General features: G+C 46.9%; 1 protein-coding gene across 1 annotated transcript; it reads right to left on the bottom strand.

The window, feature by feature from the left end:
* Positions 1–143: 143 nt before the first annotated feature.
* Positions 144–21,605, bottom strand: mcf2a (MCF.2 cell line derived transforming sequence a). Its single transcript, XM_076046736.1, has 30 exons — positions 21,072–21,605; positions 16,620–16,688; positions 16,406–16,520; positions 15,722–15,812; positions 14,020–14,139; positions 13,167–13,283; positions 12,917–13,066; positions 12,668–12,783; positions 12,465–12,579; positions 12,188–12,307; positions 11,907–12,098; positions 11,650–11,841; positions 10,826–10,997; positions 9,633–9,709; positions 9,369–9,454; positions 9,141–9,207; positions 8,927–9,042; positions 8,530–8,599; positions 8,346–8,438; positions 7,930–8,022; positions 7,427–7,552; positions 7,115–7,336; positions 6,218–6,310; positions 5,879–5,957; positions 5,615–5,678; positions 4,239–4,339; positions 3,735–3,847; positions 3,256–3,365; positions 2,968–3,071; positions 144–2,886 (listed from the first exon to the last, which is right to left on the bottom strand). Exons 1-30 carry the CDS (start codon positions 21,184–21,186, stop codon positions 2,846–2,848), a joined length of 3,339 nt encoding a protein of 1,112 aa, XP_075902851.1. The 5' UTR covers positions 21,187–21,605; the 3' UTR covers positions 144–2,845.
* Positions 21,606–22,401: the final 796 nt, after the last annotated feature.

The following is a 22,401-nucleotide window of genomic DNA, read 5'->3' as shown; positions in this document are numbered from 1 at the left end:
TTAAAACTCTGACTGTGTTTAGCCAGGGCACATCACTGCCATCTGCTGTTGAGAGGGTGTGTTGCAAGTGTTGCGGTGGAATATGGGCTGCAGACCAACAGACTCGATAAAAGACAAGAGAGAAAAGTCGATAGACCATCACCTGGAGAATTTAGACTGAATCAAGTTTATGAAATGGAGTTTCCTTTTGTTCCCGCATCACCATCTGAAAAGTGAGAAATTAATCATTTTAAATACTAAAAACAGTTATTACAATAAAGACATCATCATCAGCTGTACTGTTTACCGCTGAAGAGCTGAAGGTTTAGATCAGTAGCCACCTGCTCATTGTTCGGTTGCCATGCATTTTTCATGCCAAAGCAGCTCAGAAGTCTATTTGGCTCATCAGGATACAGAATATATTGAGTATTTTATTCTTTTGTTTTCCAGCCTGGAAATCTGTGCAAAGTTGCAGCATTTTGGATGAAAAAAAAAAAAAAAATTACAGGGAAGCCATCAGATTTCTGTCAGATGAAGTGAAAATTTTTTTGCTTGTTTTTCCCGATGTGCAAGTTAAACATTGCTCCTGTAAATATACAGAGATGTACTTTCATTCCGGGGCAGCGCAGACACTTTGAGGGGAACAACATGACAGCAAAATAAATAAATTAAAACAATACAGGAAGTGTGTAGCGCGCCGCGGCTCCTGCTGCTTTTCCCAAACTCATATCCATATCAAAGAGCGAATCAAAGGCAGCCCCTCTGCCTGGGACCCTGGCGCGATGCGGTAAATTCATATAAGTCGGCAATCAATATTTAATTAAGCGCTCAACACAGAGGGTATATTTCACATTAGCTGTATGATCCCTTTTAAGGGGGAACCAGAGATTAACCGGTCCTTAATGGAGAGCAGGAAATAATCTGCCTGCGTGATGGAGGGCTGAACACGGCCTAATCTCTGGGCGTTACAACCCCCCCACTGCAAACTCCTCTGTACACACTGGCTGACAACAGTCTCCCAGAGGATTTCTGAAGGAGGCTGACAGCTTTTTTTTTGTTCGGGGGTGCGTGAGGGGGAGGGAGCTCCGTGGCCTCCCTGTCAGTCTGCGGCGCTCGCTCGCTCGAGGGATAACGTTGCCATCAATCTTCGTCGCGTCTGCCTGCGTCTTACATCAGCGCCAGTGACACGTCGACCGGCGGCTGCGCGCAGGGGGGTAACATCTCCCCTGCCTCCCAAACACGCCGCAAATAAAAGGAGGTAACAGCATGAGGGAGGGAAGATGCGCTGCAGGGGAGGATGTAAAGCCGCAGCAGCAGCAGCAGCAGCAGCAGCAGCAGCGGCAGGGGAGAGATGCATACATTCAGGGTTGTTTCACTTCTTTTTTCATTTAAAGGGATAGTTCACCCAAAAACTGAAATTTGGAGCCTTTTCTGAGTGGAGTGTGCATGTCCTCCCGTGTTGTAGGTGTGGTTGCGGATTATTGCCTGTGAAGGTTCTTAGTCATCCAGGTCATCTGAAGGCAGAAGGGTTGAGTTGGGGCAACTGGACTTGTTCTCGTGATCTTGAAGACGTTTCGCCTCTCATCCGAAAGGCTTCTTCAGTTCTGAAAAGGTGTTGGAGAGTCCGTCCCAGGTATTTAACCACCGAGGGGTGAGGGTGTGACTAGGCCCCGTTGAGGAAAGGTGTAAAGAGTGGTTGAATCTTCAGTGGACTCTCCAACGTCTTTTCAGAGCTGAAGAAGCCTTTTGGGTGAGCGGCGAAACGTCTTCAAGATCACAAGAACAAGCCCAGTTGCCCCAACTCAACCCTTCTACCGCTGTGGATGATTGTCAGTCTCTTGATGTGGCCCTCTACTGACCTGGCACCCACCTTCACTCTTAGACCACTGGGATAGGATCCAACACCCAGAGAGATCAGCCGAGATAGAAACTGTATTGATCAGAGTATTTGGCCAGAAATACTCCAGATGGGCAGAATTCATTACCTCTGTGAAAGCCTAGAATCGTCAGACGGATTAAAAACTGTTGCATCCACCTTCATCACCAAGATGGTGAGTAGCAAGTGGGTCAGATTTTGGGTGAACTATCCCTCTCAGGTTAGTAAAGTGCTCTATGAACATTTGCCCAGTTCAGCATCAAAGCTAAAACACACAAGTGCAAACAGGTGATTTGCAGAAGAGCGACAATTCAAATCAAGGCCTTGTGGTTATGGCACGTTTTGGCATTTGAACTTTCTGGACTTTTCAAGAGAAAGCTGCCGTACGAAATCAAACATGACAAAATAGTTTGATGGTTGGGGGGGGGGACTTAGACAGATTGCCACAAAGATGCCACTACGCAACGCAATAAATCATCGGGGACGGTCACGTCTTCACAAAATCTCAAACAAGTCCTGTGATTGCGATGACAACGACGACGATGAGATTGCGATGACTTTCAAGTGCGAGCTTCACATGTGAAACAGTTTTCCCAGACGTCCAACAGTCTGTAACGCTGCAGGGGAAACGTCACTTCTTGCCTGCGTGTGGTGCTGCAGACGAGAGCGGTGAAAAAGACCAAACACCAGGTTTGTCGGTAGGAAACGAGGAAGACCGAGTCCAGCCGTTGATTGTCCGAGAGGTCGAAACACCTTCCTGAGCCGCAGTGCAACTCCACCACCAGAGGAAACGGTGATCTCACCAGGTTGTCAAGAGGGACCAGGAAGACAAATCAGGTCCAAATATTCCCACCTAAGTCCTGTGATGAGCTGGAGAGTGGAGGAGGACGAGGAGGAGGAGGAAGAGCGTGACAGCCATGGCTCAGTCTGCTTCTTCTGTCTGTTCGCAGGTACAAAAAAATCAGAGACAGACTCTGTAGCTCTTCTTCTCTACGGAGAGCTGAGCTTCCTCGTCTTCAGGTTCCCCCCACCTGGAGGAAAACATTGAGAAAAATCAAGGAAAAATCAAACTCAAGAAAATTCAGCGAGGCTCAGCTGTCATCTTGTCTCACCTCGCAGTCTGAAGGAGTGTCCCCGACCGCTGTCTCCCACGATCAGCTGCAGATTGGCAGCGGCCATGAAGCCCTCCTGTCGCCGGCTCACGTTCCTCACCAACCTCAAAGATGAGGAGAAGTCAGAGACACTTGAAGAGGGGCGACGCGGCAACAGCAAAGTTTTTCACAGTTAGCTTCATCTAGGTCAACCTCTACTGTTTGTCTTTTTTTTGAGAGAGAAAACACCCTCAGATGTGCGTTCTGACTTTACCGCAGGCCTTGAACGCACCATGGCTGAAAACTCACCAGCGGCCCTCGTCTTCCCTCTGCAGCTGAATGACGTCTCCGGATCTAATGGCGACGCTGTCAGGGCCGTTCTGAAGGCAGTCAGCCAGAGCCACATATCTGCCCGGAGACTGGTGACACAGGAGAGGAGCTGCTTTTTCATGTCCATTTGTTTTAATTATAAAAATTACAATTAAATTTTATCTTATTTGTTTAGTCGTGTGATTATTGCAACCAATTAATTTGGGGTTTGTTAAGTGTTATAAATCAATAAAATAAAGTTATTATGTGTATATTTATATTATATTACATTATATCACATTACATTATATTATGTTATATTACGTTACATTACATTACATTGCATTGCATTGCATTGCATTATATCATATCATATTATATTGGTATAGCAAGTTATTAGTGCCTGTAGTTAAATTTGTATTACTGCCATTGGCAGTAATAGTAGCCTCACTGTTCATATCAGCTGATGTTTGCCGTACCAGTTGCACCAGAACCTCATCCTCCATGTCAGACTGCTGGAGGCCGTCCTGACCTCCAGACCACTCCTCCAGATCCCCGCAGGCGTCGACCGAGTGATGAGCTCCGGGCCAACCTGACACACAACGCAGACAACACAGCGGCCGTCACCGCCAATCGCCGGTCGCCTCGGTTCCCTCTGACGTCACCAAAAGTTACTGCGTAGATACTTAGTAACCACGCTGAGGTGACTCAGCACCTCCCGGCGTCACTTACTGGGATATTAACAAGAACGTGGAATCATAAACTAATCTCAGGAGTTGGACCCTTTTCCCCATAACTCCTCCATGAACTTGGTTCCTCAGGTCAAAGTACAACTGGACTGGTGAGGAGGGAAAAGTCAGATTGGTCAGAGACAGCTGGGGGAAAAAAAATCTAATCCCGTGTTATTTTCTGCTCTTCCGTTACTAAGTATCTACTGGATTAAGAGGAGAAGCGAGCAGGTGTTTTTGACGGAAGTGACTCACTCCTGCGGTTGTGGCGGCTCCTCTGGGAGTGAGGCTGGGGGTCCGGGCTGCTCCTCCCCGACTCCGTGTCCTCTGAGCTCACGGACGCCCTCTGCTGTTTGCTGGAGAGAACAACACACATCACCAAAAAGCTGAGCGCTGCCGTGTGAGTGCATACAACGTCATTCTCAGAGAATAATTCTGTGCCGTCTTCTCTCGCATCACTATTGACCACTCAGACACCGGCAGGACAACAACAGCAGCAGCAGAGGAGCCGTGTGCACGTGTCTGGGATCACAATGTGTCAGCAAAAGCAGCCAGGAAAAAAATAACATAGATATTTGGCTGACCTGCAATTAAAAGCCCCATATTGCACTCTTTATAGTCTTGCATTATTCAAAATCCCCAGAAAACTGTTGAATTCTGGAGAGGCAGCCTTGGTTTCAGCTCTGTGCAATAAAGCCAATTGATGATTTATGAAACATTCCATGTGGATTATAAATTGGCTGGTGAGCCACATGGTCACTCAGCCCTCTGAGAGGCAGTAGTGCCCTTTATGACATCACAAGGGACCTAATTGTGTTTTTTTTAAGCACACATTTTTTGAAAAGTGGGGCAAGCAAAAGCAGGAATTGATGGATTTCTTTTTGATAATCATGATTAGAGAGTATTGATAAAGTGAATTTTGCATATGAGACCTTTAATTTCAGAGTAATGATGATAGACTGGCTGACTCATCTCAAAACATCATCTTAAAACCAGGTGCCATGGAGAAAACAAAGAAACCCAATGGAATGGGAAGCTCCTTCCCCCTTCGTCGCATGCCAATGGCAAAGCCAAGATGCAGAAAAACTGTCAGTATTTTTGTCTTGCGTTTTTCGAAGATGACATGACTCGCAGCAGCCGCTGCGATCGCAGCTGATCCGCGGTGGGTGAGAGGGTCAGTTATGGACCAGGATGGCGGTCAGTATCAGAAGGAAGGAGGGGGAGCGGAGGGGTTTCGGAGTCATGCCAGGGCGACGCGAGCCAGGCTGAGTTTACCACTGAGCATTAGGGCAGGTCAGTGGCGCTGAGGGTGGAGGCGGGGCCGAGGCCGGGCACGCTGCCTGGGGCTTCGGGGGCGGGGGCTTCGGGAGCGCAGGCACAGAAAGACGTCAGCTGACAGTGAGACAAAGTCCAGCCCCGGCAGACACCCCCGGGGGCGGGGGACCCCTCTGGACGGACGCATGCCCCTGCAGCTGGGGATGGGAGGCAACCAGATAGCTGTGGGCGGTGTGTGTGTGTGTGTGTGTGTGTGTGTGTGTGAGTGTGTGCGTGTGCGCGGGTGTAGCCTCCAGTCACACCTCTAACACTGCACTGCTAACGATGGTAACAAGGCCAGCAGCCCACCTACTGACCTCTCAGTGAGCGTCTGAGGAGGCTGCACGTGTCCGATCATCTGGCCGTGTTGGTAGACTTCATCTGAGGAGGGAAAAGAATTGGAATTTCACTTTCCAATAAAGTTTAAAATTCTAAAAAAAAAAAAAAAAAAAATTGTTATTCTTGAGCATGTATTTATTTAAACTTGCATAAAAAATTATCTTTGATTTTTTTGGACTCCAACCTTAGGAAGCAACAAACAAAGAGCATATGTATGTGCGTGCATGCGTCTATTGTCAGACCTCTGAGCAGCTTCTGCTGGTTGGTCAGGATCCTGCGAAGCTCGCTGAGCCAGGCCATCTTCACTTCCACCGTGGGAGCCTGAGACGCAGCAGGAAACACAATAAATACATCTCCTGAATATCGAAATCACAACATTTCAGCGATTTCTCTTCAAAATACGTTTTCATTGAATCATCAACTTCTATCATTGAATGTCTGGTTTCCTCCAAGGACGAAACACGAATCCAAAGATTTTTATTTTATTTTACTGTGATGCAAATTACAATGAAGAATTTACACAAATTGCAGCTATACTCCTACATTAAGCTAAAACTATTCCAAATGTTCGCTCTCCTCACCTGAACCACGTACACTTCCTCCCTGCCACTGTACCAGATCTCAAACTTCTTCACATCCCCCTTGACGTTCTCTGTGATCCCCACCGCAGTCATCTGCCAAGACACACACACACACACAGCCAGCCTTACATCATGTAACACATCTGTCCCGACACACGCTGGCACCCCTCCGCTGCGTGGCTTCATCCTGCCTGCATCCTCAATAATAAATCAAGAGCAGCGGCAGCTGCTGCTGCGGCGGCGCTGGTGCGACTACGCTCGCCGCAAGTCAAGAGGAGAGAAGAGCTGCAGGAGCGCTGCCAGCAGGGCCTTGCACTGCCGTGCACGTTTAGGGGTTGTGTATCACCTGCAGGTCATTGCATTGTGTCAAGGACGTGACGTGAGCTCAATTCAAATGTGTTCAGCGGAGGGATGCCAGGTATGTCAAAATGTTCTCCCCAAAGAAGGTGGAAGATTAAAATGATGATAGTAAGACTCAGTTTTCTTTGAAAAATAAAATGTGTGTGTCAACAGACTTGGAAATACAACAGATTGAAGTGAAGACAGCATATATCGCTGCACTATATTCTGTTAAATTGTCACATTAAACAACCTTGAAAAGGAGGAAAGAAAGAAAAAGGCAGGAAGGAAAGTTTTTAAAGAACAATAGTAGCGTTTGATATTTTCATGACCAGTATTTTTAAAAAGAAAGAGTGTTGAAGCGACACCCTTCAGTGCATGTGCAGCACAAGTCTGAGTTGATCACCATGCAAGACCAGAATGCTCGTATCAAAGTACAGAGATCAGCAGCTAGTGATTTATTTAAAAGTCTTGCACTGTTCTTCCCAAGAGGTCAAGCAGTGGCTTTCTTCTAAAAAAAGAAAAACACACACACACACGCGAGCACGCGGTACCGACCTTCAAACAGTGTTTGAAGCTGTAGGACGGCGTCTTGTCGCAGCCGTCGCCGTGCTCCTCCCTGCGCTTGCACAGCAGCAGGGCCCTCTCGTACAGGAAGAGGTGGCGCTGCATGGGCTTGAAGCGAGCCAGCTCCTTCATGCGGGTGGGGCCCCTCTTGTGGCTGAGCCACACACTGAAGGAGCCCTGCATCAGCACGCGGCCCAGCTCACAAATGTCGCCCTGCCGGGGGGAAAAAAAGGTTGGAAAGCTCTTCTTCTTCATCAGTTTCCACCCAGACCCACAATTTGGACGCAGTCGCTGTTAAAGGACCTCGTATCCCGTGATGGCGATCTGATGCATGGAGTCGTTGACTGACTTGAGCAGGTCCAGCATCGCCGTCAGCGCCCCCTGTAGTTCAGACGTGCCCTCGCAGTCTGTGCTGTATTTGAGAAGCTCCTGAGGAATACGTGAGCAGGCCGGAGGTTAGAAAACACGACAGCGAAGACGACACAAAAGCAAATCAAAATTCTTTGTATAGAAATCTAGAGTTTCAAATTAAAAGTCATAATGTGCTTTGTGTGTTTTTGACAAAAACAACTGCCTGTCACTAGTTTGAAATTAGGAATTTGAAAGGCAAAGTTACTGAATGTTTCCATCATGTTCCTGAGTTGCATAAATTTGAGAATTCCTTCAGGTCAAGTGCACTCATATTTTTGTTACCTTATTATCTTAGCTCAATATACATATTACATACATTTCTATGTAACTCTATTATGAGCTGACACCGTTTCTGTAAGTGTTCAGTCCTACAGAATCATGTAGCTTCATCTGACCTTGAGCAGCAGCTGGTATTTGGTGAGTCGCTGGACTGGTTTCAGCAGGTAGGAGTCCAGGCCCAGTTTGTGCTCCAGCTTTTTTTGACACTCCTGCACAGCGGGAAAAGAGGGTTTGAGTCATGTGTATCACAAATCAGTGTGTAGATTCTAAAACTAAAGGGACATAAGGAGCTCTAATGCGGTTCGGTGCAGAATGGACGGAATTAGTCTACATTTCTGGGCCACAAAAGGCCTTTGAGACAAATATTCCGGGGCTGATGGCAGCAGCTCCCACCCGAAGGCCCGACCTGCCCTGGTCAGGAACAATACGTCTATCCAGTTTTTGCACTCACACACAAACTCACACACAGAAACTCACACAGCACAGGGTCGATTTAGCTCGACGATGATATGCAGGAAAAGAGGAATCAGACCTGGAAGAAGGAAGAGTCGGAGAACTGTCTCCACAGCGCCTCCGAGCGCGGCTTATTCTGACAGTAGCACTCATACATTTGGAAGCACTCTTTCTGAGGAGACAAGAAAGGGGGAAAACTGTAAAGAAATGGCCAAAAAAATCACAAATCGCACCCCCTAAAAAAAAAAAGCAACTCATCTCACCCGTTTCAGGAAACAGGCTCCGACTCTTTCCGGGCATTCCAGGCATCCTTCCAGGTCCTGGAGGAAAATCCTGGATGCCAGGATTTAACAGTTCAACCAACAAGCAACACTTAGAATCCCTCATAAGTCTAATTATTTATCAAATTATTTATTTCATACAATAATGTTTATAATTGAGGATCATCTTTCCAAATATGTTACTCAATGGAAGACTTTGTCTTTTTTGGTCTGATATTCATTAATATTTTGTGATCTCATGATCGATATCCTAAAAACAAACATAGTCTCACTGATTTTAACCAGAACACATTAGCGTTGGCTGCCGCGATACCAAACACCAATGACAGCGAACCAGCAGTCATGCTTCTATTTCATGTATGAGCACTTCACTGCTTGCCTGCTGTGGAAGTTGTAAATCTCGGGCATGTTTCCGAAGAGAATGTCCCTCTTGCTGCGCAGGATCAGCGGCAGGAGTCCCGACAGAGCCGGGTTGTCCATCTCCGCCCGGTAACCCTGACACACAATGCACAACATGCAAATAATACACAGAGGTGTGTACACCCCCCCACCAACAACCATAAAGTCTTTTTTCATTGCAGGTAATTTCTCACCAGCAGAATCGACAGCAGCTCCTCCACATAGATTCTTTCCGTCTCTATGAGTTCCCTCATCACGTGACTGGAACACACACACACACACACACACGTGCACACACACAGGGGAGGAAGAGAGGGCCAGAGGGTGTCATTTGCGCCAAACAAAGAGAAGCACTAGTGAACAACATCAAGAGCAGAAGTGAGGACAAGCAGCCTCCTCCTCCTCTTCCTCCTCCTCCTCACCGCTTCAGCTGATCGGGGCTGTCCTCTCCCTCCACACCGTAGGACACACAGCTCCGACCCTCCTGATAGTCGTGAATCACCTCTATCTGAAACCAGAGATGGACAGCCCTCAATCCGAAAGCTAGCTTTCCACAGAGAGGGAATGAAAGTGCCTGAGTGCTACATGACTGCACCAAGACGGCACGGTGAAGGTCTTCTGAGAAGACCAAGGTGCTTTACTGCTACTTTACTGAGGTTAGTTTGGGGAATGTATTGTGTTCTTACCTTCTTAGGGTTGGGACTCTTTCGGGATGCTCTCTTTCCGGGAAGGGAGAGGTCAAAGGTGAACTTCAAACTGTCCCCTGTTTAAAAGCAAACACCATTAGCAAGAATCAACGGTGTGTGAGTGATTCAAGCAAATATGTAGCATATGAATGTATATTTGGGTGACAACTTGTAACCTTTGGCAATGTGTTAAAAAAAAAAAAAAAAGTGAACTGAATGATAACAAGATGCCTCATTTGATGCTGCAGCCTGGAGACAGAATGTGAAGATCTGTCAAGCTGTTTGAACGGTCAGTGCTCTTTTGATCCCACCCTCAGCCCAGCGTGCACTACGTGCTCTTGTGCGGACTCACTGGTTAGAATCCATCAAAAATAACCACGTTTCCCTTCATCTCCTTCCTCAAAGGCCTGGTGTATTAACAGGGTGAGGCAGTCATTCATATTCTATCACTGGTCTTTTTCTCACTCGGGTTCATATCACGGAGGGAGGGGATGAAAACATTTACAGGCATGAACGGACGTGACGCCTGTTTATTTCTGTCCTATACACTTGGACAAGAGCACAAGAGATGCCTGCAAATAGAAAGTGGCGTGCCGAGTAACACATATACCGTAGTATTAATTGGGTTCTGCTGCTCTATACTGCTGGCTCTGCTCTGCGCATCCTCCCTGGAGACACAGTGGGAGACGAGAGCTCCTTTAATGTACACGAGCCTCACGTGGATCATAGCAGCTGCAGCGACTAATAGAGCAGTCAGATATCTCCCAGCAGACTGATTATTCTGCTCTATGGCGGCTACGGGCTCCTGCTTTGTAAAAAGGTGGGCCGCAAAACCCCAAAAGCTGAACCAGGAACACCTTTAGGCCCTGTCAGTGGGACCCTGTGATGTGTTAATGCAGCCGCGGTGCTTCAAGGAAAGATTCTGGGCGGTGGGGGAAAGGGAGGGGGTCTGTTGCCAGGCCTGAGGGGGGAACTAAAAGACCCCCAACCGGGCCTGGGAAACGAGGGGAGGGGGGTCAGAAAGGAATTACGGTTTGCAGAGAGCCAACTGTCGCGCATGTGTGAATGAAAAGGCACAGCTAGTTTCTATTAAAACCTTATGAACGTGTGTGTGTGTGTGTGTGTGTGTGTGTGTGTGTGTGTGTGTGTGTGTGTGTGTGTGTGTGTGTGTGAGAGAGACACAGAGAGAGTACCGTGCTTCGGGGAGAAGAGCGGGGACTTGGAGCGCGGGGGGTTTTCGGGCCGAGGGGCCACCAGCTGGACGGGCCGAACGTGCTTGTCAGCCAGCTTCCTCAGACACAACTGTCGGTTCTGGATCATCTGCTGAACGGCTGCGTGCTTGTCAAAGGTCTCCGCTATCTGGGCCTGGCAGAGACAGACAGGCAGAACCGGAACTGGGACAAGGAACAACAATGTTGTAATGCATACATGTGTCCCATAATCCTACTGACTGAATCCTAGAATTATTTTAACCATTAAATTGATCAGATTCTCTTATTTTTGAAAAACATTTCTCAGGTTATTTCGTTGTTGAATTCTGATTTATGTGGAAGGGTGCAACATTGGAATACATGCTGTGTTTTTCTCAGGTTCAGGCTTCTGTGTTGCTGGATCAGGTCTGTATTTCTTTCATCTATTTATATTTCTGTTCTGTATTTGTATTTATTCCGGTGTGACAAACTGTCTGTAGCACTCGAAGACAAAATTCCCCATCACTTCAGTTAAGTCTAACATATCTCATTAAAACACATATTGCTTTATACCTTGTTGCACTGCAGTAAGAATTAAAGATATTTAGTTTTCCTACCCTTAGAACGGTTCTGATATATATAAGAAGAAAGAGCAAGGGTCTGCTCCTGGTTAGCTGCCATCTTTTCAGTGGCCTAAATTCAAAATGTGCTGTCAGGCTTCCTTAAAAATTTTTACAGACTGGACCTTTAAATCTACTGGACGATGTGCAATTTTTTTTTAATCATTCTCAAATTCACCGATGAGAAACACTGCTGCTTGTGCCAACCTGCAGCTGGGGTGTGATGACGGCTTCGTACTCCATGGCCAGGACGTCGGTCCCGGAATTCAGCATGGACGGCGCCCCCTCCAGAAACCTCTCAATCTCCCTCAGGGCGGCCTGGGCTTCCTCCTTGGACTGCAGCTTGTCCACCAGCTGATTGGCCAGCAGATACGCCCCGTCATCGCACCAGGTTTGGGCCTGTGTGGTGATGGAGGATAATATCTAACAAACAAACAACCAACCAGCGACGCTGCAGACGCTACCTGTCGGAGGCAGAGCAGCAGCTGGTGCGTCTGCAGCAGACGGGCGTGTTTGGCCTGCAGGGCGGCGTCCAGCGTGTCGCAGAAGTGCCGCAGCTCGTTGCACCGCTGCATGATGAGCGCCACGGCGTAGTGGTGGGCGGCGGACAGCTGGTGTCCGTGGAGGACGATGATCTGAGCTCGGGCCATCACCTCCTGGCGGAGGAGCAGAGGAGGCACCCCTTCAGCACCCTGAGCCAAGCAGCAGGTGCCGGGATTTGCAAAATAGCAGGTGGGTGACCGACCTGCGCACTGGACTCCAGAACGTCCAACTTCTTCAGGGCCTGTTCTGTTTGAGGCAGGTTGTTGACTGAGGTCAATAGCTCCCTCTCCTGGGCAATCAGATGCTTCAGACACAGCTCCATCTGAGTAGAAGACACACATTTATCGCATAGAAACATGAAAAAATTGTAACATGAGCCGTTTTTTTGTTTGTTTTTTTTTTTCTTTTTTCATTCTGAAAGTAAAAACACAGGCCACAACAACATGTATGCAAAGAGATGAGAGAAAAAGCATCCTGACCTCCTGGAAGCTTTTCTCATATTTCAGCAACTGCTGGTACTGATGGAGTTTCAAGCGATGCTTCTCAAAGAAGCCGTCAAACGCCGACTCCATGTCTCTGAGCTGAGCGAGAAGCCTGCAAAATAAGAAAATGTTCCGTTCAGAAAAAACATGAAAAGCGATGAGGTTCCCAGGAGGAAGCGACCTGAGGACGTCTCACTCGCCTCTGTACCGTCTCCCAGTCCATACGGACGTCCCACTGGGCCTCGTCCTCCATCCCTGAGATCTCCAAACTTAAGAGAAGATGACGACCCTCCTTTGACACCGACTTGATTGCATCCTGTCAAAAAAGAACAAATGAAAAATAGGTTAATGGAATCATAATGAGGTGACGACAAAACCAACTGCCTAATTCTTCTTGAAACTGTGACATTGAGCATGACGCATGTTTCACAACATCTGTAGGACCTTACTTTGAGTTTCTTGTACTTTTCCGTGTGCGCCTGCAGGAGACGTTCGATGGCTTTGCCCTCCTCAGGCAGCTCCGCCTCTGCCAGCTCAGTGCCGAAGCTCTGCAGCATCTGTGCGATGTCTTTGACCGTCACGGCAAAACTTTCTATGGCCTGCAGAGGAGAAGAAAAAGCATCTCAAAGTATATTTGTGAAAAAAAAACAGTGCAGCATTTAACTGTGGCAATGCGACAGCGGTTCGCTGGAAGCTTACTGTTCGCAACACAATCCAGTCGCTGTGACAGTAGTCTAAAGTGCCCCCAAACTCTGATGTCAGCTGGTTCTCATCAATGTAGCGCAGGAGGTCTGTGACGGAGCTCAGCATCACCACCTAGAGGTGCAACAAAAGGACACTGGACTTTTTTCACATTGACATACTATTTAGAATATAAAACGTTTTTTTATAAACTGATTAAAAAATATATATGTATCTATCTATATCTTTTATATATCTATTCACACTACATATATATGAATATATGCTGTATGTCTGTATATATGTATATATATATATATATTTTTTTGTATTGCTGTTGTTGCTCTCCTGCTTGTTGTTTTATGAAAAAACTGACTATATATACGCAAATATATACATATATATATACACATACACATACATGTATATATGCATATACATACATTCATATATGTACAGACACAAACAGGCAGGCAGATATAGACACGCAGACAGACACACACAGCATAAGTCAGTCTTTGTAAATTTCAAAATCCAAACACAGTGAGTAACTTTGCTGAAGGCGGTTGCCAGATAAAAACCCATTTGGAATCACAAGCATGCACCAAGGCTGTTTCTAATGCTCACATTCTGAAGAACTTCTGACCTTTGCCCAGAATTCAGAAAAACACAACCAACGCGAAAAACATCTCGCACTATTACTATTACTAGCATGATTATGATTATTATTTTACAATATTAAAAAAAAAAAAAAAAAAAAAACGTGCTTTGGCTGAGTCCTCCAGTTCAGTATTGCACAGTGCACAGGAACGAGCCTGGTACCTGGTGGTGATGTGGGACATGTTTGGTAACTGAGGGGGAGCTGCCTTACTGGCATCTTGAGCATGAAGTCCTCCTGGCTGAAGCGGAAGCCGATGTCGGTGACGGTGCGGTGGAAGAAGCTGGTGGGTCGAAGCACCAGGACCAGGTGAAGGTTCCCGGGGAAGGAGGCCTGGGAGAAGGTCAGGAGAGGTTGGCTGTCGTGTCGAGGTGTCAGCGGAAAACTGGGCTCATCGCAGGGAGTGTAATGCTGATTTTACAGAGTTCGGGAAGACACTGTGCATTTGTGAGTGCAATTTTCTGGTTTGGATTTGGTTGTCTGTTTTGGTGTATTGTCCAGAAAATGTTGTAATGCCACAATTGCACTGTGATCTATCTATCTATCTATCTATCTATCTATCATCCGTCTTTTCTCTCTTACTGTCTATCCAATTATTTCCCATTAATCATCAATCAATCAATCAATCTGTTTATTATTTATCGTCTACCATCTATCTATTGACTCTCTATCCATTGACTTTCTATCTCTCTATTTACTATCCATCTACTTATTTATTATTTATTTCTCACATTCATCAACTCATGCAAAAAACATTAAACACAAGTTATCACTATGCAAGCACGGACATATTCTCCAAGGATCAGTCACCCCTAATATGTTACCTGATTGCATCACATTTTTTTCTCTTTTCCCTTCTTTTTTTGAAGAAAAACACATGTAATGATACATATAATCCAACGGTATGGGACCAATAGCCCCGGGACTGCTGCATATTCAGCGTCATGCACGGAACATGAAGCCACCTCTGACATTCACGCGCCCTGACTGCGCTAGCAGGTCGCCACCTCCAGCCTCACGTTTCGGGATGAGCATGCAAGAAAAAGCCTGACATGGCTGTGCCCAGGGTCCCTCTCTCAGTCAGCAGACAACCACTGGCATGACGAAGCAGAAGCCGCACCGCAGTGCCTCCCTATCTCCCTCCCTCCCCCCACCTCCTCCCTGCAGCCTCAGCCGCTGCCGCATGCGACCCGCCCGCCCGCCACCAAACGCGAGAAACTTCACGCCAAACTCTCGGCGCGGCGGATTATAAAGCTACGGAGGTCGACTCGTACCGGGCTCCGCTGGATCTTCGGCAGCCCCCGCCGGTGCGAGCGGTCAGCCACGGGATCAGACGACATGTCGGCTAAATGCTATGGTTCCCCCTCAGTCAGGACGGAGGTCGGCGCCAGGCTGATCCGGGCACCGAGCGGCTCCCTGGGGCTGCCTGATCCCAGCCGACCCGCTCCTCCTCCTCCACCTCCTCCTCCTCCACCTCCTGCTGCTGCTGCCTGAGGGCGGCAGCGCTGACTGCACCGGTTCTCCTTCTTCCCTCCACCTCCCTCCCTCCCTTTACATCCTCTCCTCAGCAGCAGCCCGCGTCATCGGACAATATCTGCTTACTCACACTTCTGGTGCTGCTGCTGCTGCTGCTGCTGCTGCTGCTGCTGCTGCAGCGGGATGCGGGCGCAGTGTCCGGGCGGCGACCCCTTACACTTCACACTACGCAAAACACTTCAGCCTGCCATTAACCAATTACTGACGCGTTAAAAAAAAAAAAAAAAGAGGAAAAAAAAGGGGGGGGGGGCGACGGGGGGAGTCAGTTTGGTCCCAGAGGCGTTTTCCCTCAGCACCATGGACAGCTCCAGCATAGAGGTGCATCATATTTTTTTTGATCTACCTGTCGTTACCGCAGTCAACAAGAGCTTGAACTTACTGCTATCCTGGCAAGTGCCGTTTTGATGGAAGCCCATGTGTCCAGTCTTCGGTCTAAAATGATGACGAACTTTACGCCAGGTTGCCTTGCTCTGGAGTAGATAGATAGATAGATAGATGATCTATCAACATGGTTTTTAATCAGACTGTATAACAATAATGGTCCCATACTATACATCACCATCATCAACAATGTTTTCTATGTGTTGATGAATGCATCATGCGTGAAAAAAGTCCATCATTTACTTCTTTAATTCTTTGTTTACTTTGTATTTTAGAAAGTGGATGCTCAAATGACCAGTTCTGGAAATCAGCCCCCTGTGACGTCACAAAGAGCATGATATCTCCCGAAGGTTAGTGACACACAACACCCCCTCAAAGCGTTTGGTCCACCTTCGACCCACTTTGTTGTTGTCCTCTTTCAAACAATTGGCAGGTTCAATAAAATCTCATAACTGAGGGTTTTTGCAGGAGGACGTAAACAGAGGGCTAAATATGCCCTGGCTGTGTGATATTGAAAATATGGGCGGTGCTATTTTCTTTTGGCAGAGTGGAGGATCAATGGAGGAGCGCTGGGGAGTAGCTGCAGGTCAGCTGTGCTCTGAATACAAGTGCTGGACTTTTGGTGCAGTGCAGAAACAGAGACGGGGGAGATTAAGACGGGAATGAGGGGAGGACGTCGTACCGAGGGATGAGAGTGAGATATGTAAACACTTTGGACAGAGCTTCCTCTGGAATGTCACTGAAAGCCGAGCACTCTGGGAGGGTGACGATGACGCTGGAGTCTTCGCCACGGCCCCCTTGGGGAAGAAAAGATTCATAGTACAATTACAAAGCAAACAAACACACAAATAAGCAAATACCCTGAAAGATATTCCAATAGGTTGCTGAGGACTCACCTGAGAGGTAAGCCACCTGTTTCTCTATATAGCCTCCCACTTCCTTCATGCTCAGGGGGGTGGTGACCTCTGAAGACAAATTAACAAAATAAACTCAACAAAGTTGTATTACTGTCACTGAGTCATATGATAAAGTCTAAGCTAAGTGAGTGAAGAGATTCAGTCTTGCAAGAGGAACAACGGCAGTGGTCGAAACAGCATTCGCAACAGAATGTTCAACACAGACAAGGTTGGACAAAGTTTTAATCCCATTGAATGTACATGAGAGTGTAATGAGAAGATAAATATGCCAGTCCCTCCCCTGCAGTGTCTTCTTCCTTTCCCAAGGTGAGATAAGAGAAGGACGCCACAAGAGGATGTAGCCCTCACAAGCATTGAACACCTCTTTCCATGGAAGAAACAGACATGAGACACTTCATACATACATACATATATATATGTATATATACATACATACATACATATATGTATATATACATACATACATACATATATGTATATATACATACATACATACATATATGTATATATACATACATACATACATATATGTATATATATATATATATATATATATATATATATATATATATATATATATATATATATGGACTCGCACGGTCGCCATTGCGCAAGTTCACAGAGGAAAACCTGAAATTTCCTTAAAAGAAAGAGAAAACATGAGAAATATTTTTTTTCCACTAGACAATTGGCTTCTTAGATCAATATCTTGAGGACAGACGCCAAAATTGTACTTTAGAAGACAGCATTGAAGACAGTGCGCAGTAAAAAAGGAGCAAACCCCATTTTTTTTTACTGTCTCAAAAAGCTGCACAACAATTGTTTAAAAAACCTTTTAACTGCTACCATTAAAAAGGTTTCAACTCGGTTTGTTTTACTTCAGGGTTTCAACTCTCGGCTTTGACATGAACGTGTTTACAGTAGGAGTCAACCACGATCACATCTGTCTGCTTTAATCTGAAAATAGCTTGTCAGAGGTGCTCAGCAGTGGGTGCCTTGTAAATCCTGGATGTAGTGCAAGTAAGACAAGGACATCATTAAAATGCATGAGGTCAGTTACTTATGAGTGTCTTCACTGACCATCAGGTTGCTGGCAGAAGTCCCAGTCGCAAATATAGTAGTGGCCAATGTTTGTGTGTGTGTGTGTGTGTGTGTGTGTGTGTGTGTGTCCTGTTATCTCTGAACTCAGATTTCCCAAGTTCATGACTTCTGTGTCACAAGAGAACATTTCAGGTGTGACAGTCAAAGGAAATAGGACAACATCGATCGAAATAATAATATAATACAATTTTTTATTTTATTTTTTTTAATCTCCCCAAATTTGGGAACATTGCAGTGGATTTTGCCATCAGTCTGGTTCGCAAGCCTAAAACTGTTGGTATAATTTCCTGATATCTGATGGCTTACAAAAAAATAGCTGTGAAAGTGCAGAGATGGAGGAAGTAGATGGCAGAGGATGAAAGATACAAAAGTGACAGGCGTCAAAGGTGGAGTAGGAGGTGTCATTTTCCAATTCATCCACCGGGGGAACCGTGTCTTTCCTGGAGCAATGAGCGTGACTTCTGGCTGCTGAATATTTGATGTGTGACTGTAACAGAGAGGAGCCGGAGCAGGACCAGACTGTGGAGCAGCGGCACGCAGGCTTACTGTTACCGTCACGCAGGAATAGTTATGCAAGCATCTCTAGCATGAGCTACCGGAGCTCCAGGAAGCAGAGGCAGGTATAGTTTGAAACTCTCCTTATTGGGGACAACGCCAAGGTCAGGACGATCATGTGCGTTGAGGAAAATCTGAGGGGTTTATTTTGGCTCTCAAGTGATAAAAGTTGTTTTTGACTGGGGACACACAACCTTAGCGCAACACACAACAGCGGTTAGGGCTCAGACTAAATACCGTCTGAGCTAAAAGTTGCGGCGCTATTAGAAACATTACGGCTTGTGGTGAAACTGTAGCCTCCTTTCATTCACCCTGCGGGAACCAGCCATGACTCAGATTAATCCTGCAGCAAGATAAGATGTCCAACAGTCTTTCAGCACCTCCAACACCAAGTTCACAAGTCATTAAAAAACGTGGAAGGAAATGCAGAGGTGACCGTTCCAGGTGGCTAGCAAGATAGCATGTTTTTTTTTCTCTCTTTTTCTATCTCTCTCTCTCTCTCTCACACACACACACACACACACACACACACACACACACACACACACACACACACACACACACACCAAGGAAAAAGGAATGTTTGCCAGTGTGGATGAACAGGGAGATTTACTAGCAGACCAAACAGTCGTAGACTCAAACCAATCCGAAGGAAAGGAGCTTATCTGTGTTGTCCAAACATTCTGAACCACGTGGACGGAATTCATTACACACGGGAACAACTCCTATAAAACTTGCACAGCCTGTATACAACTCGGCAGCTGCAGTGGCAATGAAAACCAAAAGGGTTCCATCCCTCCGTCGTTGTTTCAACACAAATATCTCCAAAGACGTTGGTGTCACAGGGATTCCTGTTGTAAGGAAGCATTTCTGAAAACGCCACCGCAGGATCATTCATGGCATCGTGCCACACTGCACTCCATAAACCAAAGTGAATCCCTATGAATCACACACACACACAATGGCAGCAAACAGCAGCTGCTTTCTGTTTGCAGAGTGGCCACCACCAGCAGCAGCAGCGGTATATTTGTATTCATATGCATTCTGATTTTACACGGGCCCAACCAATGTAATCCCAGACACACAGAGAAAACCCCTCGTGCACATGCAAACATTTTCACAGCACACACACAGAGGTCTGCGCTCATTCTGGTTTTAGGTCATGAGATATTTTGCAAAACAAAAGCTTTGACTGCTGAGGGGATTAGAGTGTCGGCTGCAAGCCTTCTGATGGGAAACTGAGTGGCGAGCGCGCCGGGGGAACATGGAAACTAGATTGGTTTGAGATCACGAAAGGCAGAGATGACAAACTGAGACAACGGCATCACACGGGGGCGGTTCAACATTCCGGCAAATTCTCCTATTGCCTTCAGTAGGAGATTTTCTCGCTTCAGTGTTGCCATGTACCATATTAGCTTTTGATGGTTAATGATCGAACATTGATTAAATTCTACAACAGAAAATTGTTCAGGAGAATGTTTCAAGAATTCTGGATGACCCACATGTTCACTTATCAGTTAAACTATAGCCGAGCACTGAGCTGCAAGAGAGATGCAAGCCATTGGTCAATGTGACTGTGCTAGCATTTAGCAGCCTGTGTGTAACCTGCATGTAAACAGCAGTATTAATCATGAAGAAATAAAAGCACCACAATAAAAGAAAAATCTGATGTAATGTTTTTGCAGAGCTGAGCTCAGTTATGAATTATGAACACTAACTGGAGACTGAAGTGTCTAAATACATCTTTCCTTCACTGATGACTCTTATGGAGCGTCCTAGTCCAAATGATAGCCTCCACCATAGAATTTCATATGTAATACATGTTTACAGTACACAGGGTTTAAGTGATAAGCGGCTATAAAGACTATAAAGGCGTTGCATGTTGTCCTAAAGATAAGGCAGCACTTTTCCACCGCCAGGAATAACAATGACGGGGTTTTCGTTACACACTTGTGTGAGCTGTTCAGGCCACACCCACAGGAAAATGTCTCAGGTTTCACACGGTGAACAGCTCAGACGAGCGGCCCGGCCCGACCTGGTCTCCGTTACCTGGAGCGCCCGGTCCAGGCAGGACGAAGCCACAGGAGACGTTGAAGAACCAAGGCGCATTAATTAAACACTAACCGATGCTGCTAATCTCTCAGCCTCTGCAGGTGGCTGATGGCACCACAGCGCCGCCCTGCCTGTCATCGGACCACTCGCACACTGATAATAACACCATCACAGACTGTTATTAGCTATAGAACTGGTCATCAGTCCTGCAGAGAGCAGTGGTTAGGACATTTCTTTTAGAACTGCCGCTTTAGGGTAAACAGATGACAGTCAATGCCGAGCACTGTCATATGATATACATATGATGCTCTAAAGAATAAAGGTTGGATTCACTTTCTGCACATCTTTGCCTCTTAACTCTGAGCTTCCCTCTCTCCCACCTCCATCTAGCACTGCTCTACTCCTTCATATTCAGGCTGAGAATCATTGCTATAGATAGAAAAAAACTCTAATATCCATCTGTGACGGCTTAAAACAGCTGACATAATCCCCCACGGCGGCTCCCACTAGCGAGGCAAATCAGCAGGAAATGGCACATCAGCCTGCTGCGGCTGCTGCTGCTGAAGCTTCAACCGGGTTGTGTTTCTCACTCAGCGGACGTCATAAAAACTGCAAATCAAACTTGTGTCTACTTCCTGTCTCCCCTGTGTGCAGACTTCAGGATTGAAACTGGTACTCAGAGGTGGAGCAAGGCCCCGTCAGCATCAAAAGTGGCGTACTCACGCTGCAGTGTGCTCTCCAGCTGGGAGCCGGCCTGCAGGAGGCAGCGGTAGCTCTCCATCTCCCCCTCGGACTGCTGATGCGGCTCGCCGTCCTCCTGCAGCGAGGCCGGGCCCATTCCCCCCCCGCCGACACTTCCACTACAGGATCAAGGCTGATGGAGACAGCATCGAAAATACAGGAAAAGAAAAACTAAAAAATAATAAAAAGCTGCAGCCCCGGACGTCACATCCTCCCTGGGACTCGTCGCTGAGTTCTTGCAGTCTCAGATCCAGGACAGTGGGACCCGTCCACCCCCACCACCACCGCTTCTGCAACTCCCTGTATATCCAGACGGGACGGTTTGATCCTCCTGACCTTGAGCTGCATACGGCGACCTTCACCAGCGCTAGATGAGATCGCGGTTTGCTGCACTGCTGCCGGAGTGTATGATGCAGCGTCGCGGACCGTCCTGCCCTCAGCAGCTACTTCACAACAAACTGGGCTCCATCTGCCCACTGCTGTCTGCCTGCCTCTGCTCCGCTCCTCCCCCCTCCACTCCCCTCTGTTTTTTTTTTTTTTTGCGCTCTGGGCTTTAATGCGTCAGCTCTGCTCGAGAGTCGGCCGCTGCGCTGACACACAGCCAGCTCACTCACAACTTTTCTTCTAATTCCCCCTCCTCTTCCCGTCACACTCAACCCGTCTCCACTTCTGCCTTGACTTTGCCGCTGACTCGGAGTGAACAGTGGGCCGGATTGTCCGGCTGCCACGCTCATGTCCACACTTTTCCCGCAGCTGTAACATACAGTGATGTGCCTGAGAATGGCTCCATTGTCGGACGGGGAAGAAAAAAGAAACTCTACGGCTCCCTCTGCCAACAAGTGCAGCCCATAATGCACAATAATGACATTCTTACAGAACAAAATACACAAGGGGTGTCATTGTGTATACACAGATACGCTCTCCGTTTCAGGTCGGGGCCACGCTACGGACGGGTCAACGCTGAGCATAATCAAATGATATGCGTAGGTGGATGTTTGTAGGCAACCTTTTTTTTCAGTTTCTTTTTCTTGTAACCGTTTGACAAAAGGCCACACAAGGAGCAGAGCGAGAGCAGCAGCGCTATGCAGCCACTCAGCTGATCCAGCTTAGCCTCTCAGCCATCTCATTAACTGCACAGCATCTGCTTAGTGTGGTCACACACACACACACAAACACACACAACAGCCGCCAACACATGGACACACATTCCCAGGTCAAACAGCGCACGCACGCACACGAACGCACACACACACACTCAATCGTAGTGAAAAGAACAAGCAAAAAGATCAATTTTCTTTAAAACAATGATCCT

The sequence above is a fragment of the Nelusetta ayraudi genome, unplaced genomic scaffold (assembly GCF_046127955.1).
Source record: "Nelusetta ayraudi isolate G7.1 ecotype Tasmania unplaced genomic scaffold, CSIRO-AGI_Nayr_v1 ptg000090l, whole genome shotgun sequence".
NCBI classification, from domain to species: domain Eukaryota; kingdom Metazoa; phylum Chordata; class Actinopteri; order Tetraodontiformes; family Monacanthidae; genus Nelusetta; species Nelusetta ayraudi.
The sequence above is the reverse complement of the archived record's forward strand: the minus strand, read 5'-3'. Positions and strand labels throughout refer to the sequence as shown.

Excerpts from the sequence above, each read along its gene's own strand:
- mcf2a (XM_076046736.1), bottom strand. The coding sequence starts at position 21,186 with ATGGGCCCGGCCTCGCTGCAGGAGGACGGCGAGCCGCATCAGCAGTCC. Across the intron at positions 8,439-8,529 it reads GAGCCTGTTTCCTGAAACGG|AAAGAGTGCTTCCAAATGTA; the intron begins GTGAGATGAGTT and ends TTGTCTCCTCAG. Across the intron at positions 8,023-8,345 it reads CCGACTCTTCCTTCTTCCAG|GAGTGTCAAAAAAAGCTGGA; the intron begins GTCTGATTCCTC and ends CCCGCTGTGCAG.